The sequence below is a fragment of the Carassius carassius genome, chromosome 45 (genome assembly GCF_963082965.1).
Source record: "Carassius carassius chromosome 45, fCarCar2.1, whole genome shotgun sequence".
Lineage (NCBI taxonomy): Eukaryota > Metazoa > Chordata > Actinopteri > Cypriniformes > Cyprinidae > Carassius > Carassius carassius.
The window spans coordinates 3,796,666-3,815,131 of NC_081799.1; the positions used below are offsets into that span (position 1 = coordinate 3,796,666).

The 18,466-nt window shown below is 37.1% G+C and overlaps 2 protein-coding genes across 2 annotated transcripts in view; both read right to left on the reverse strand.

Moving 5' to 3' along the window:
- LOC132127224 (tyrosine-protein kinase transmembrane receptor ROR2-like) overlaps window positions 1-15,487 on the reverse strand; it is a 61,699-nt gene extending 46,212 nt beyond the window's left edge. The window contains exon 1 of the mRNA XM_059538997.1: window positions 15,110-15,487. Coding sequence (XP_059394980.1) covers window positions 15,110-15,185 — 76 coding nt within the window. The 5' untranslated portion in view covers window positions 15,186-15,487. The remainder of the gene's footprint in view (window positions 1-15,109) is intronic.
- A 788-nt stretch (window positions 15,488-16,275) lies between these two features.
- The window catches only part of sptlc1 (serine palmitoyltransferase, long chain base subunit 1), a 13,930-nt gene continuing 11,739 nt past the window's right edge, over window positions 16,276-18,466 (reverse strand). The window contains exons 12-16 of the mRNA XM_059539156.1: window positions 18,405-18,466; window positions 18,254-18,308; window positions 17,933-18,050; window positions 16,975-17,048; window positions 16,276-16,900 (exon numbers count right to left, since the gene is read on the reverse strand). Coding sequence (XP_059395139.1) covers window positions 16,807-16,900; window positions 16,975-17,048; window positions 17,933-18,050; window positions 18,254-18,308; window positions 18,405-18,466 — 403 coding nt within the window. The 3' untranslated portion in view covers window positions 16,276-16,806. The remainder of the gene's footprint in view (window positions 16,901-16,974; window positions 17,049-17,932; window positions 18,051-18,253; window positions 18,309-18,404) is intronic.

The window sequence follows — 18,466 nt, forward strand, 5'->3', positions numbered from 1 at the left end:
TTTGGCCATTCGGCGCGTTCTTTTGGGAAAGTATGCTTGAATTTGAAATATTCGATATTCCCGATATATTCAAATTGTACATCGTCGTCAAAATTATTCCGATAGTATCGCTAATATTCGATATATCGCCCAGCCCTACTTTAATGCTGCAGTCCCTAACTTTTTCTATGTTCAAAATGTAAAAAAATGTATATAATAAGTGATTACACCATGAATCCATTTTCCAAACCGTGTCCTGAATCACTACGGTACACATTTAATAAGTGCTTATATTCAGACTATTTTATGGCACTTTTCCACTGCTTGGTATGGCATGGTACGGTTCACTTTTTAGGGGGTTTTCCACTGGGTAGAGTACCTGGTAGTTTTTTTAGTACAACTTTTAGTACCACTTCGGAGTTTGACTCTATTGCCGCAAACAGCAGCGTACTTGATAACTTCAGTCAGCTCGCCTTGACTACTGCAATTTTCCTCATTGTATATTTACAATAAAACGAAATAGGATATCAAATACCACTGCCTCCTTTCGTTTTTCATTTAAAAATAGTAATAGCAGCAGAAATGTGCTTAGTTCAGGGCAGTGGCGTAGCCACGAGGGGGCCTGGGTGGGCCTTGGCCCCCTCATTTACATGTCCGGCCCCCTCAGATTTCTGATTGCTTAAAATAAAATAAGTAAAATAAGAAAATGTTGATTTGTCAGTCTGATTGATAGATTGACCAATCGAAATGCTGCACAGTAAAATGCGGCTGTTTTCAAACTTGATTTGATTAGCCTATGTCACGTGTTGTGCGTAACTGACGCCGTCATCTTTCGCTTGAGAGTTCATTAATATTCGGCGACAATGGCAGCTGTCAAAAAAGCTCTGCGACAGCGAGGGAAGTGGCACCTGAGGCTTCTCAGGACACAGAAACGCCTATTTCATCACAGGAGTGTAGCGGTGAGACTTCCACGACACAGATCAGCATAATTCCCAATGATTTGCAATTGATGAACCGCATTCACAACCGCATTTACTTACATTGAGTTTGCCGGAAAGAATCGTTGCTTTTCCCCAAAATGGTACAATGAGTTCACATGGCTTGATTATAGTTCAATAATAATCGCCCCCGTAGATCCGCCTTGTCATGTAAAAGGTAACTTAATCCCATGGTTTATAGCCGTTTAGCTAAATTGTATGCTGTTATGCTGCTGAAACAGGGAAGTAAAAATGCTGTGATTTTATGCGGTATATATATTTGCTTATGCTGTATATATTCTTCTGTTTTTCGAATGTAAATTGGTGGATTTTCTGGACTGAGTATGATGACATCATTTAATAATTGCCCTCGTAGATTCTACGACGTAAGGTTAGACTCATGTAAAAGGTAATAATCACAGAGCTATGTTGTGGGCTGTTATGACTGTTCTGCTGAAATGGTGAAGTAAATATGCTGTTTTAAATGTGAACAAGCTGTTTTTATTTATAGGTGTTAAGAGATATAGTTTATATATATGTATGTTTATATCGAATATATATATATATATATATATATATATATATATAAAACGTGTGTGTGTATATAATGAGTTGCCCCCTCATTTTAAGATGGGACCCCCCAAAAATAAAATTCTGGCTATGCCCCTGGTTCAGGGAAATGTGTATATATACAGCCATTACAATGAAACAAAATATTATATCAATTGCTTTTTTCTTTTTTTTTCTTTTTAACATATAGATAAATTGAATACAGACCAAAGATCACCTGTTAGATTAAGCCAAAACGAATGATATGTTATGTTTAACCACTAAAGAGACATCAGAGCCAGCGGCACACATCAGAAGGACCAGTCGAGTTGAGAAACATGAGCGGATACCTGAACAATAAGCTCCCGCTGATCGCGTGGAGCTGACCGTCTCCGAAATCAGCCAAACACATTTCTAAATAGGTCCTGTCTTTTTAAATAAACCACAGATTTGAGATTTAAACAACTACATTCTCGCCTGAAATACTTTAAAAAATTACATTTCATGACACAATAACAGTAATATGTTGAAAACTATCAGAATAAATGGTGGTTGGGATCACAATGCTGCGTGAACTCAACCAATCAGGATGTTTAGCGCACAAGTCCCGCCCCTGAAAGTTCCGGAACTTTGAAAAAGTACCACCTCGCCAGCAGGGACTTTCTGAGGGGCATTTTTTTACCCGGAACTTTATTTAGTTCCTGGTTCCTGCGGTGGAAACACACCGAGTACCAGGCCAAAGTCCCTAGTTCCTGGGTAAAGTTCCAGCGGTGGAAACCTGGCTTATGGTGCTTTGTTATTTTTAAGCCCCACAAAAGCACAAAAACATGATACAGTAATAATATGGGACTTGGATCGGTCTCGTCTGAAAGAATCCCCGATGATGTAGAAAATGCAAGTATCAGAACCGATACCGGTTCTAAGTATCGGATCGATGCATCCCTAACTAATTGTGTAACTATCCACTTTTTGTCATGTTGGCAGCACAGGAACTGGCACGGTTCTAGTTCTAGGAACTCCGTGTGGAGGAACTAAATTAGCTCTTACTTCAGAATTAGGGTCTAAAACAGTTCTATAGGAGCCGCTTATGACACACACAGAGTGCTTAAAGAGCAAAAGCGAGGTGAAACACAGGCACAGGAAGTGAGGAGGGGGCGTTATAAGGCTCCTCAGTATCTGAGTCACCCTGACTGTACACTAATGCTTTAACAGAGCGTCTCTGAGACACAGATCTGCACAAAAGACAAACCTGCAATTAGCCAGACGCAAACAGAACCAGACTCCACTTTTATTGCCACCGTCGGGGTGATTGTCTGATAATGATAACTAAAAAAGGTTACTTATTAAGGCCTGAAGTCTCTTCCTACCTTACTTGGAGAGAGGCAAAGACCTCTTAGTTTGATGTGGCTTGTCATCCCTGCTTGTACACAATCCTGTATCATGATCCTGATCAGATCAGGGCTTTCCACTTAAAAGAGAATTCATATAATATGCTCTGCTTGCAGTCAAAGCCTTGATAAGATCACGACATCAGGGCATTAACAGAAACAAACAAACAAACAAACATGTGACCTCAAACATTTGAAAAGAATAAATCTAAACATATTTGAGAGCTTTTTGTAAGCGAAGAAAACTAAAGTAAATCACTTTATTCAACAATTCGTCTCCTCTGTGTTTCTCACCATAGTGCCATTTTGGAAATTATGAGCTGAACGCAGGGAATGTACGCTCTATTTATGCTTTGATTTGAAAGAAAACAGTGCAATATTTGACCAGAAGGGTAAAAATAACAGTTACTTTCATAAATTACAGCTTTGTAAGATTCATTAATATAAAACAGTGAATAAACTGACTTGGAAGTACCTGTGCATTAAACGGTTTTACTGCATACCTGCCAGCCAATCAGAATCCAGTTTTCAGACATGCCATGGAATAAATATATTAAAATAGAAAACCCCACCCCAAAAAAAAAGTTTATTCTGCCGTTATTTACTCAACCTCAAGTTGCTCCAAACCTGTATGAGTTTCTTTCTTCCGTTGAACACAAAATTATATGTTTTGAAGAATGTTACCAACCAAAGCGTTTCTGGTCCCCAATGACTTCCATAATATGTCAAGTCAATGGCTACCGTCAACTGTCTGGTTACCAACATTCTTCAAAATATGGTCTTTTGTGTTCAAAAGAAGAAAAATATAGGTTTCTTCCTCCTTCGGAGCTTGGCAGTATAAATCACCAGCCACTTAAGCTGAATGGAAAAATAACAGCTCGCACACTCAGATTTGATTGAATACAGTAAATAATATTAGAGACAGAACGCCAAGGATGATGTTCCTCATTTCTTGGTTGATATATTTCTTTAAACGTCTAACATGAGTCACTACAGTTGGACTTGGAGCGGCATCATCTGGTCTTTGTTACTACGGTAAAGCCTCCAACTGTGCTCAAAGAAACAGTGTGAAGTGTCTTATGTGTCGAAGCCGGGCAAAAGATCCATTTACAACTGCTTGACCACCGATCTTCAGGGTTAAACCACCCTGGGAACGTCTGAGGGGAGATGGGTGCATTTGTGTGTGTTTGTGCTGATTTCAATCAGAGAGAAGGGAACTGTAAACACCACGGCATCAAACACACGAGAGAGAAAGTGAGCGAGAGAGAGAGAGAGAGCTCAAAACATAAGCCACGAATGATTGCACCGGCCGAGAAATGAAACACAGATGTCATTGTGTACACTTTCAATAAATAGAGGCACATCTAGTTTCACTGTCTGGGTTCAATTAAGTTTGAGGCCATCCTACTGATAAAATGACCAGCATCGCTTGGCTTTTTAGAAGGTTCTCAGTATTGGTGCTATAGCAAACGCACAAGACTTGAACCAGCATTGACCCCTAACTTGTATATTTTGCACTGTTTGTGAACGATACCTCGAAATATACAACTGGATGAGAAGAGGGCGATTACTTTTGTAAGTGATCAGGCTTATGACTTTTGCCTGGCAGGAACTGAAGGCTCCAACAAATAAATAAATGAATTAAAAAAAGTAAATTTAAAATAAATACAAACTTTATTACATACATTTAAAAAGTTTGGGGTCAGGAATATTTTTTTTAAATGTTCTTAAATGTTTTTAAGTCTCTTATGCTCACCAAAGCTGTATTTATTTCATGAAAAATACAGTATAAATCATAATATTGTGAAGTGTTTAATTTAAATTATAATATTTAAATATTGTAAGATGTAAGTTATTTCTGTGTTGCGCAGCTGTATTTTCAGCATCATTCCTCCAGTCTTCAGTGTCACATGATCTTCAGAAATCATGAAAATATGATGATATGAATTTACTATAAATGCAAGAAACATGTAAGAAACAGTTGTGCTTCTTAATATTTTAAGTGGAAACTTTTTTGATTATTAAAAGGTTAAAAAAAACTGCATTTCTGTAGTATTTTATCATTACTGCCAGTTTTAATCAATTTATTTTAGTCCTTGCTGAAAAAAACCTGTATTGTACTGTATATACAATTTATGTATAAAAATAGGATTCTAGATTATGCAAAAAAAAAAAAAAAAAATCAATGAATGCAAGTTATTCATTTTATTTCATCAGATCATCCATAATGCTTAAATGTTCATTTTAAAAATATATATTTTTTTTTTTTCACATTTTCAAAACATTTAGCTTCAAATGTCATGTAGGTTTGGATCAAAGTTTAAAAGATTTGAAATCTAAATCTTCTGTACAATTATAAATGTATTTTCTCTCACTTTTTATCAATTTAACATCTTTTCTAAAAACAAGTATGAATTTCTTTAACGAACTTCATTCCCCAAAAAAGTCTTTATCTTTCATCTGAATGCAATAACCTCTAAAACGGCTTTCCTTTTCAGCACGAATCCCTCGAACACTTGATCCCACCCAGCTTTATTCTTTTATGAAACACTCTTTTCATAACCCAGTCATGACATATTAAGGTTTTACCACATAAAAGACACATAAACACAAAAACCATCTTAATGTAAAAGGTGTAATTGTTTCCAATTGTGTCTCACCTAGTAAGATGATATTGCTGAACTGCTGAGATCTGACACACACACACACACACACGTTCCCTTTACGGTTATTATTTTGAAAGCTCCTTCTCTTCTGAATATTGAAAGCAACATATCCTACGGCCCACACATCAGGGATAAAGGTTTCGGAGCAGAGCTGGGCTCTTCTTATGAAACTGTTTTGTTGTGCGGTTCATTTGAAACGCCGATTCTGTTAAGAGTTTGAGCAAAAAATAGCTTGAAGGAAAACAACAGTCAAGCGTTAGTTTTTTCCTACAGCTGTTTTTTAGGACAGACGACAGTCACAACACTGTGAGACTGAACTGTACAGGTTTATGTTAAAGAGAAGAGGGTCCAAGAGGAAAACATACATCCTCGTCCAAAAGAGGCAGGCGATGGTAGACCGTTACATACTTGTGGAGGTATGCGGTATTAAACATGAGGCAATGTCCTGTGACTGTTTATGAGGCAAATTAAAACCAGATTTCAGAGCGTTTCCTAGCGTATCATTAAAGAGCCCAGCATCTCAGCAGCTCCACATGAAACAGCAGTTTGCTGAAAACACACTTCCATCTTTATCAGAGCGCGTATTAATCAAGATCAATGTACAGTACCACTGCAGGGAAAGACTGAAACATCACTGTGCCACACTCTTCCTCAAACTTTATATCAGTCACATCCACTGGAAGAAACAGTCCCCGCAAGATCAAAACTGAAATGAATCCTTCTTAGATTTGTAGAATTTGCAGCCAATCAGTTTAATGTCTTTGACACGTTTTAAAATTGTAAAACTTGAAAAAAAAATATCTATCATTTACATTTGTTTAAAGGGATACCCCAACCCAAAATCAACATTTAGTCATTAATCACTCGTTCCAAACCCGTAAAAGCTTTGTTCCTCTTAAGAACACAATTTAAGATACTTTGGATGAAAACCGGGAGGCTTGTGACTGTCCCATTGACTGCCTGGTAACTTACATGGTCAAACTCCAGAAAAATATGAAAGATATCATCAGAGTAGTCCATCTGCCATCAGTGGATCAACCGTAACGTTATAAAGAGATGAGAATACTTTTTGTTTGCGAAGGAAACAAAAATAACGACTTTATTCAACATTTATTCGTCTACTCTGTCTGTCTGCATCACAGTAGCGCCGTGTTGGAGAATATGAGCTGAACTCAGGCAGCGTCCGCTCTTCTGTGTCAGCCGCGACACAAGGATACGTCTTCTGCATGTATGTATGTAACTGTTATGTAACCGTGCATATGTGACACAGAAGAGCATATGTTACGTATGTGATACTCTCCAAAATGGTGCCAGGACGTTTCTGTGCGCTGATCGTGTTAGACCCTTGCTGTTTTTGGGAGGGTCAAAGAGCTCAGGCTTCATCAGAAATATCTTAATTCGTGTCCTGAAGACGAACGAATGTCTAACAGGTTTTGAATGACACGAGGGCGAGTCATTAATGAGTTCAGGGTGAACTAGGCCCATCCCTTTAAATACCATTTTGGGGAGTGATTTGGTAAATGCTGATGGCACATTCAATTAAAATGTTTAAATTTAATGCAATTTAAATTTTGTGTGCATTTCATTTGATGCATAGTGGTGACAACGCTCTGTAAACAAAGATAAATAATGTATTTTATATAGGTGTGTGTTTATTGTCTTTACGTTCGATCAGTTTAAGCGTTTCTATCTTTTTTTACTCCGTGAAAGCTGGATGTTTTTTTCCTGTCATCAGTTATGACTTCTGTGGAGTATCTGCGCGAGGGCGCCCTCTAGCGTCCAGTATGAATGAATCAGACATTACTTTACATGTGTGTGCTCACAACACCCTATTTTTATCTCTCTCTCATGCATTGGAAGCCTATTTTCATGATGAGTGAATTATATTTATATTATTATATATAAAGAAAAGTATATTTTTGTTTAATCTCACAATTCAAGATTTTCTCTCTTGATTTTTTTTTTTTATCAGAATTGTGACACATAAACTCACAAAGGTAATTTCGATTATTTTATTTCCCCCCTCACAGTTTTGAATTTTAAACCCAGAACAGTGACTCCATCTCTCAGAGTCACAAGTTTATTTGCAAGTTTATATTAGTTAAAAAATTATTCCGTGGCAGAAATGGGCTTCAATTGGGTTTAATATTCCTGTAACAGTGTGGGTATTTTCCTAGTGCTTAATTTTCTTATGCTGGTAATAGAATTTGTATTTACCAAAAAATACAAATGAATATCCACCACCACGACGTCTTGGGCTAGGATATTGGAGCGTCTCCTGTCATGTGGATTATGAACCCAATGCATTCTGAATAAATTCCTTCGTGGCAGTGTGAAGCCGACCGAACGTACTTTGGGTTATTAGTTTCTTGGTGAACACCTGCGGCGCACACATGCACCAGGCCTCACGCTGACGGATGGAGATGAGAGCACACATCTAGCGCTGGATGACGGCCAGAACACGTTTCATTTCTCCAGCAGCCTCGAAACACATCCCTGATTCATGAAGGACCACAAACACAAACTTTATCTGGATTATTTGTTTCTCTTTCTGTGGGAGAGGTCGAGGGAAGGACGTTCGGTAAATTCCTGTTATCATGTAAGATCTACAGGAATTATAAAGGTCTTTTTAAGTGCCATTCATAAAAATTGATGTTTTTGCACTATGAAGCTGTCAGAATGCACGCTAAAACTGTTTCTGATCTATTGCGGTTTTGATTGTTTCAGTTATATGCAAGTCACGGTTCTGTTTTTAACCAACCATGGAAAAATATGATGGTTAATGATATAATGAATCAGGATTATGTGTAAAATGAGATTTCACCTGACAGGGTTACTGAGTGCATGAGCCTCGATATACTTCAGACTAAATCTGCTGAAAACAAAGATGCTCTGAGATGATTCAGTGGTCCAAAACTTCTAGAAAAAGGAATAGTTCACCCCAAAAAAGAAAAATTATTGAAAGATGACTTCCCCTCAGACGGTCCCAGATGTAGAGGAGTTAGTTTCTTTATCAAATTAGAAGAAATGTAGCATTGCATCACTTGCTCACCAATGGATGCTCTGCAGTGAATGGGTGCCGTCAGAATGAGAGTCCATCAGTTAATGTCTGGAGAAGACAAAAAGCTGTGTGTTTGTTAGAAACAACCCCATCATTAAAGTGTTTTGAACTCCAAACTGTTGCTTCCAGCTAAAATATGAGTCCATAATCCATAATAACACTTTCTCCAGTGAACGAGTTGTCTGAATCAGGAGAGAAATCTGCACAGATCAAACACTGTTTACAAACTCCAAAATGGCTCTAAACAAATCTGTTGGTGAAGGTTAATGTGAGAGACAACAGATTTCCACTGGAGGAAGTGTTATTATGGATTATGGACTCATATTTTGTCTAGAAGTGAGGACTTCAAATCTTAACGATGGATTTGTTTCTTTCAAACATGCAGCTTTTCACTTCTTGAGACATTAACTGAGACATTGAGGTTTTTATCATCTGTTTAGACTCTCATTCTGACGGCACCCATTCACTGCAAGTAATCTTTAAATTATTTTTCATTTTTAGCTGAACTATTGCTTTAAAACAATCACACCGTCATTGGTTTATCGGGGACACACACACACGTCTACTTACAGTTCACGACTGTAACTAACAAAGATTCAGGTTGGCTTTAGAAACACTTTTCATAAATCTTAAAAGACATGCAGATATGCTTTCCATACATGTAAAGAAAAATCTTCTGCAGGAGTGTCAGACAGGAACCGAACAAGGCTCTGAAGCTCAAGCTGAGAAATCATGTTTCTGCACATTTCAATACTGTATCTGAACAACTAAACCTGAAGATCTGACCTGAAGGATTGTTTGGGAGTTGAAATGTGACGGCATGAAACTCGATTCTCCAACATTGATCAGTCGGAGTATGTGAGCTTCTTCTCGAAAGCATCCGGCTGAGCCAATATCTCCAATGAAAAACACAGCTCACATGAACACAACATAAGCATGAATAAGCATGTAGCTTTTTGTCTGATAGTCTATTTTTATCTGTTATGCAAAGTGGGAAAAAATACGTCCAACATAAGCAGCAGAGTGGCACCAGAGACAGAGACGCAGGCCAACTTTCCAACAGAAGGCAACCGCATTAATGTCCTTCTCCTCCAAACAGAGATTAGCGCTGAAGTACTGAGTTAGAGGCATTTCTGATCCAACTCTGGGTGGCCTCTGGAAACATGTCACCTCGCTGGTTTAATGTGGCGTTTGGATGAATCAGGGTCACAGAAAATCATAGGTGACGGAGTCACACGAAAGACTGGGAAAGAACATGTTTATCACGTCAAATATGAGCAGATATACCGTCCACTGATGGCCACGAAAATAAAGGAATGGAACAAGATGAGGGAATATTTAGAGAACCGAACCTAGCTTTTATAATGTTTTATTTCTTCAATTACTTGACAGTGAGGACATTATCTGTGAAAGCCTGTTTGAGCCAGGACAGTAATTGAGACTTATCTCATAATTCAGACTCATAATTCAAAGTCAGAACTGGGAGACACAAACTTGCATTTCTGAGAGACAAAAAAACAAGTTTACATCTTGCTAATAAATAATTGAGTATAGGCTCCTGCAGTGATGTATTAATGACTTCAAACATGTTTTTATTGTATTTTTTCATGTTCTAACCTACAGACGGCCGCTTCTTCTCTAGGTAAGCACTTACAGTCTGGTTTATTTTATGCCACAAAATCTGACTCTGCAACATTAGAGGAACCACAAACTGCTGCTTAGTCATATTTCCTTACACATGTATAAAAAAGTAGCACAAAACCCCCTTTTGATTTAATGTGGTTAAATAATCAGTATCAAATCAATGGCTCACAGGCGATTCTTTTCCATTTTAATCAGGTTAATGCGTAAAAATGCAATCGTTCCAGACCGAGGACGAAGGAAGAGTGTAGTAATATGTTAAAGATTACACAGGAACAGCCATAAACAATGACCTGAATCAAAATATGGATCACGGTTTTGTTTTCATGCTGCTAAAAGGACCAACGTGAAGACACGTTCTTAATGTAGTAATGCATAAAACAGCAAAAGAGCACGCACTGTCATCACATCACAAAACAAATGCCCAGAGTAATATATTTTATGGTATGAATCATCAAAAATAATAAAATCCATCACTTTGCTATTGCATTATGTTTGTATACTTCATACAAAGCTATTAAGTTCTTATCAAGAAGGTTTTCCTCCAAACCGTCTGGTTCTCCAGGACGGCTCTGTTTGGATTCGAGATGCTCTGGATTAGGGATGCGAGGGTTCAGTAATGTTACAAAAACATTTCCATTCCACAAGCACGACCGCGGACCGCGGCGCTCTCGACTGGCTTGGCAATCAGGGACAGATTTCCTCTTTCTGAGGTCTCTTTCTCGGGACAGCAGCGAAAGCGTTTTCATCTGCTCTGAATCATCTCTGCTCTGCATTCATCACTCCACCAAAACTCATTTCCAGTTCACTTTTCCACATTTGTTTCCATCTTGCAATCACCATAAAAGGGCATACTAGTCATGATCTGTCGGTTTCTACTGGTCAGTTATATAATTATATACAGAATAAAGCCTCAAAGTGCGTGGTATGAATGCTAACCGAAGCATATCAGCCATTAGAAATATTTACATAATATTTCGATTCAGAATTGTTTGTTTCCTTATTTGTTCCTTTAATTCCGACATATCAAACAACAGTTCATTAAAATATTGCTTCAGTTTAGGGTCACACTGCATTGAAAAATTCAGTAAGATTTAAAATAATAAGAATAATAATACTTTCATTCAGCAAAGATGCATTCAATTGTAAATAAAAGGTGACGAGGAAATACTTTTACATTGTTACGAAAAATATTTCAAATAAATGCGGTTCTTTTGAACTTTCCGTTCGTGAAAAAAAGCCCGAAAAAAAAAATAATAATAATAAACAACACAAACTGAATGATGCTGAAAATACAGCTGCGCATCACAAAAATATATTACATTTCAACAGATATTGACGTAGAGAACACTTATTTTAAATGGTAATAATTTTTCACAATATTACTGTTTTTAATGTATTTTTTTCAGCAAATAAATGCAGCCTTAGTGAGCAGAAGAGACTTCTTTAAAACACATTGAAAACCAAAAAAAATTACGAACCTCAAACTTGATCTGTAAACCATTTTTAATTGAAATACCTCCTTAATATTACAGAAGAGGTGTGTGTGTTTAATAAAGGTTACAGAGGTACTGCCGAACCAGGCGGACTCAGATCAAGCCGTGGGTATGTCTCGGTCTTTCCCACGGCTAAACTGGCTCTTTCCAAAAGTATTAAAGGATCAGCTGCCTTACTGGGCTCTTTTTTTTTCATGACGGACGCTTTGAAGATTTCCCCTTGCCCTGGTCAACTCTGGATTAACTGACTGAACTCTGGGTAACACTACGAGCAAATCCAGCTCACTTCACAGCTCAACAGCCATAAAACAACATCTCTGCCGTCTTTGAGTCAGGACTTTACCAGTTCAGGTCATATAATATATCATATAAAAAAATGTTTGCCGAGTTGTTTTCTAACAGTTGCCCTATTCCTGAATTTTTGTTATCATAATGCATCTGCACTTTTTTAATTAAATTTTATTATTTGTAATTCCCGTTATTTTGAGTCACTAGATTCCTTATAAAAGTTGTAAAATTAAATGCAAAACTTGAGCTTATTTTTACTGAAACTAGTCAAAATTTCTCGTTTTCATTTAACATGTTGTAATAAAATAACTAAAACAGAAAAAAAAATTATAAAAACTATAACAGCAAATATAGTTTGTTTAAAAAAATATTTGTAAAAATATATAAAATACCAAGTACTAAAACTTTAAATATTATTAAAATGAAAATGCAAAAATAAAAACTTTTAAAATAGGAAGGTAAAAAATAAACTGCACTAAACCAAAAACTAAACTAAACACTTCATACAATGAATATTGAATGTCAGGGACTCTTAAAGATCTGTAAGATCTGTGCAGAGATTTCAGTAGAAAAAAAAAGTTAAAAACTTAATTAAAATTATTTATGTATTTAAAACATTAAAAAAAAAAACATTTTAAAACACAATAAAATAAAATTTAAATAATTAATTCATGTGTTAATTTCTCAGAAAATAATATCAGAAAGCACCAAAAACAGTTTGTACCTTCGTTTTCTTAATATAAATTTCTCCTCTCCTCTTCATATTATAGAAAAGGGTTCCTTCATGGTTTTTGGAGGGGGTTTGTAAATAGTTTAGGACCCCTGCCTTCCACCAAGCCCTTTTGTTTTTTTAATGATCAACACAATCATTCAGCATTAACTTCCAAAAACTAAAAAGTGTAACTATGCAAACGGCTGAGAGGAGCAGGCATTAAACTCAAAGGAGGAGGCATTACAGCGAAGGATCTGCAAATAAAGAAACACAAGCCCTTCTCAGTCAATCCTCTGCACTGTCTGAAGCTGATTGAACTGTCTGGGGCTTCAGGGCTCTTATTAGCAACTGAATCAATTAGCATGTCAATGGGCTTGTTACAGATCTCCCACACCTTTCTGATGGTTGAAAGTGTGAGTCAGAGGAGCTGGACCCCCTGCGGATTGCAGAAACACAGACACCCCCTTCAGGACTGAAGACGAGCCCATCCAGCTGGGACGGTTTCAGACTGTTTCTAAAATTGATTTATTTTTTCCAGCAAAAACGCACGCATTTTTAAATTGGACACTGACACTTTGATTGTTGATATCATTGCAAAATGTAACCTGTATTACTGCACCGCTATTTATTATAAAGTTGTTACCCTGGACCGCAACATAAGGTCCATGTTTACAACTATTTGAAGATCTGGAATCTGAGGGAGCAAAAAAAATCTAAATTTTGAGAAAATCATCTTTAAAGTTGTCCAAATGAAGTTCTTAGCAATGCACATTACTAATCAAAAATTAAGTTTTGATATATTTACAGTAGGAAATTTACAAAATATTTTCATGTGACATGTTCTTAACTTAATATCCAAATGATTTTTGGCATAACAGAAAAATTGATAATTTGGACCCATACAATATATTGTTGGCTACTGCTACAAATATACCCCAGAGACTTCAGACTGCTTTTGTGCATCCATCTTCAAATAATTATATTATACATTACATTCACATACAGTGATGTGTACAATATAGCAAATCTCAACTGTCTGACAGTGTATTTTAATATCACTGACTTACTAGATTTTTATTAATATTCTGAATATTTGTTTTAAATTTTCATTTCAAAGTTTTAGTATTTTTGGTGTTGAGTTTTGAGGAACAAAAAAACCCAAATACAAATTATTTTAAATATTTTTTTAAATCATTTTAATAACCTTTACAGTTTTAATTTTAGTTACAGTTTTAGTTAACTGTAATACCCTATTAAGAAATTATCAACATTAATGTCACGATGAAACAATGTGCATCACACAAGCACAAGACAGTTTTGAAGGCATTCGTTTAATAATACCTAAACACAAGATTAAGTTCAGAAAAATAGGAAACCTGCAAAATGATCATTTTTAAATATTGGATTGTTTTGTCCAACTTTCTTTGTTTCTGTTTTCATTTTATGCCGTTTTTTGTTAGCGTTTACAACCAATTATTAAATACAAACACAAGAACTCACAGCGCATGCGCTACCTTTCCAAATTTTCTCATTCTGAGCCGTTCACACTGAACGCGTTTCTGACGAAACGTTCTGAAACCCCGAGATGAATTAATTAATTATTTAAAAAAAAAAGCATCTGTGCATCTCTTGTTTTTACTTCTAGCGTTTATAAACGCAAAACTTGTTCAGTCACGTGGTGCGCGTGCATGAAGAAACGCCTAATCAATAATGAGCTCATCTCTTCACTCCAGGCGCTCAATCTGCAGCTCAGGGTGATAAAGCTGGGAGGACACGTCCCATCCCCCTTTAAACTCCAGCCAAATGGCCAAAAAAAGAGCGCAAATTCCAAACAGGAAATCTCAACATCTGTCCCCCTCCTCCCTGCGGGGAGGAAATTAATCAACAAGAAATCAATCCCAAAATATGCATCAGATTATCATACACATCAGACCCGATGGCTCTCGTGTAACACGGATTCAACTAGATTTCTGAGTGTTACAACCAGAAACAGTGCTTAATTATATCACAGTGCATTCCATGGAATGATCTGGATCTGCTTAGAACGCATTCAGTAATTTAGAAGAAATATGACCAAAGGCATATTCATATGATAATAAATCACTGTCGATCAAAAATACGGCATGCAACATTTGGGCTACTAAAGACTTCAACTTTAATGAAACATTTCTTTGGTTGGGTGGTTCGGATAAACTTGTTGAACAGCAAAAACATTTTTTATTTTTGCATAGACTCTTCAAAAAAAAAAAAAAACAACTAAATGCCTCCTTACAATGTTATTTCTCCCAGCACAAACCAGCGCGTTCACATCACGTTTAAGGAGAGCTGGTAATAAATGAATGAAAGTGTTACCTGTGAGTGTGCATGTTGTGAGGAGGACTGCTATCAGCATCAGAGCAGCTCTGGCTGTAATCCTCAGAGTGTGCATCCTTCCTCTGGAGCAGCTGGATCTGGGATCAGCGCGCTCAAACTTCCAGATCTCTGCGCGAGCGATAAGAGATTCTGCGCGAGCGAACACAGCGCGTCTGGCCTCAAGTGTGCACGGAATCAAACTCTTTCTGATGGTGCGCTTGCAGAAGAATAACGCGTTTCATCCCGCTCAGTCCAGAGGTGCTCGTCGACCAACGGCGATCCCGTTCAAGTGTCCCAAAGTCTCCTAATGGAAAAGTGCAGGAGTAACTCCAGCTCCTCTGGACGGAGGACGGGTCCATCGCGAGGGAGGGAGCGAATCTGCCAATCCTACTACGGCAAAGGCGCAGCTCATGAATATTCATTATCCTCAATCAGCAGGCGCGCTTGATTTGCTGGAGCACGTTGATTGGCTAATGAATATTAAAGAGGTCACGTGTCACGACGCTCCAAGATGGTTACCAGGAATTTCTAGCCATAGTAGGATTAGTGAATTTGAAATGGGATAAGAAATGTGAAAACTTTGGAAAAACCCCGACACCTAGTGGTGAAAAAAAAAATAAACAAGAAAAAAAAAACTTTAGCAGCGATGCATTCAGTCAAATTTTACAGTCAAGACGTTTGCGTCGTTACTTTAAGCAGTGCAAATGTTTTAACAATGACAATAAAAATAAATGAATAATCGATCATCAATAACATGAATAAAAATCGATAAAATCCATTTCTTAAAAAAAGAGAAGAGGTTCATTGATTGTTTTCAACATTTAAAACCTGACCATACATCTGTCATTTCAAATCCACATGTTAAGTATGTGAATTACACAGTTATGATCACATGACCTTATCAAATAAAGCTAAGCTGCTTCAGTCCAGTACGCGTTCATCTTGAAATATTACCAACAATATAACATTTATTCTCATATTTACTCTAGAAAAATCTGATTTTTTTTTCTGCAAAAACACACCTGAAGATTAAGCTGAAGGTGGACGTTTGTCCAGTTACACTAAAAGTCCAGTAAAGACTGACGACATGGCAGGTTTAAATTAATAATTAGCGTATGAATTACTGGAGATGGAAAAAGATTATAAAAACTAGTGCAACAATACTATTTAAAAGCTGAAACGTGTTTTATTCTTAAAATATATATGAAAACACATGACATGTTGACAGATTCAGAACCAGATCAGATTTGGTGTCTCTTGACCAGTGCACTCAATGCATTCAGTTACCGATGGAGTCTAAGAATAAACGCTTGATTCAGAAACAACTCGTATGCAGGGCATAAACACTGTGAAAACATGTAAAGAAGCAACTCTTTGGTCAAAGCTAACAAAGCAATGTAAATATTAGTGTCTAAAAAATGACTTTTTATATAAAACAATGATTATTTTTAGGGCATAGTTATTGTTGAGTAGTCAAGAGCTCTCATTATTCAAGACATTCAAGAGGTTTGACGGTGCACACCAACTCAGCGCTGCATTTATTTCAATGTGAAATGAAGACTAAAATAATCAACATTATCTGTACAGCAGGTATGGAAAACATAAATATAATACAATCAGTGTATTCATCCATTCGAGTTGTGTGCAGTCGAGGTCTTCAGGGTCAAAGGTCATCATGACTCTCACATGATCTCTCATCATTTGAGGATCTTCAGCACTGCTTCTCGAATGCACTGCGCTGCGGTCTCGATCTCATCCTGCGTCTGCTCAACAGTCACCACGACTCTGATGCTGCGGACACACACTCAGAAACATCAGATTCACAGCAAAGCATGATTTCAGACACATAGCTCACAGATAATCACCTTGGCGGTGGAAGAAAACGCTCTTCTTTGTCCAGGTATCGAGCCAAAGTGAGTGCGATCTGTCGGTCCAAACTCTACACAAAAGACCACAAAATAGATTATTTACACAGCATTTACTATACTACACAGGAATTCACAATCTACCTTTTATTTAAATTAAATTAAATTAAATTAATGCATTTAGCAGACTCTTTTATCCAAAGTGACTTACAGTGCATTCAGGCTATCAATTTTTACCTATCATGTGTTCATGTCAATGATCTACCAATTGAGAAACATCAGATTTCATTTAATGCATTCCTGTGACACATTTCTCTACAGGAAAAAATAATCCGTTTTCATAAGTTTTAAAGCAATTAAAATATTAAAAACGTTCTCTGCCTCTGAAATGACTTCCTGTTTCTGGTTATATAATCAATGGTTAATTAATGTTATAAATTCTAAATTGTGATTGGATGAGCCATGTATAAAAACGGTTGTAAATGCTGATGGCACATTCAATTAAAATGTTTAAATTTAATGCAATTTAAATTTTGTGTGCATTTCATTTGATGCATAGTGGTGACAACGCTCTGTAGACAAAGATAAATTATGTATTTTATATAATGTTTTAATATGTTTATTGTCTTTACGTTCGATCAGTTTAAGCGTTTCTATCTTTTTTTACTCCGTGAAAGCTGGATGTTTTTTTCCTGTCATCAGTTATGACTTCTGTGGAGTATCTGCGCGAGGGCGCCCTCTAGCGTCCAGTATGAATGAATCAGACATTACTTTACATGTGTGTGCTCACAACACCCTATTTTTATCTCTCTCTCATGCATCAGTGGATGCATATGATTTACCGTAACTGATGTCGCAATAAATACCAGAAAATATCGTGATATAGTTTTAAGTCCATGAGTAACAACCATATGCATGATAACTACACTGTGAGTTGTGGCCTGCTGGTGTAACATACGTAATCAACAATGGCTCGCAGCAGCTTCAGGTCATCTGTTCTGGATCCCGAGCTGTTCTCCAGCTGCAGGTGAAGAGCAGGAGCTAACGGCTCTCCGATCACCTTCAGCCCTGGAGTCCTGCAGAACACCACCCAAATCATCACTAATGTCCACAGAAAACAGCACCAGCAGCTCACCAGTGTATGAGGTCAGGAGTGACTTCTGAGATATCTGCTTTCAGATCATTACTGCTCATAATAACTTACGCAACACTGATTCTGGTTTCAAAAATGGTTTCTTTTTTATTTTTGGTAAAAAAAAAGGAGGTAAAATGAACTTGCCCTTGTAGTGCTTTGTGGACACGTTTGCATTTATCCCGTAACACCCTGAAAAGGCCTGTGAGAGAGAATGAAAAAAAATAATAATACGGCAATTAGTGTGATAATTTGACCAAAACATGCTCTACACGAGAAATTGAATGCATGTAGTTACCTGGATCTTCCTCCATGATGTTGAGGGCTTCGATAGCAGCAGCAGCCAGCATGGGTGGAAGA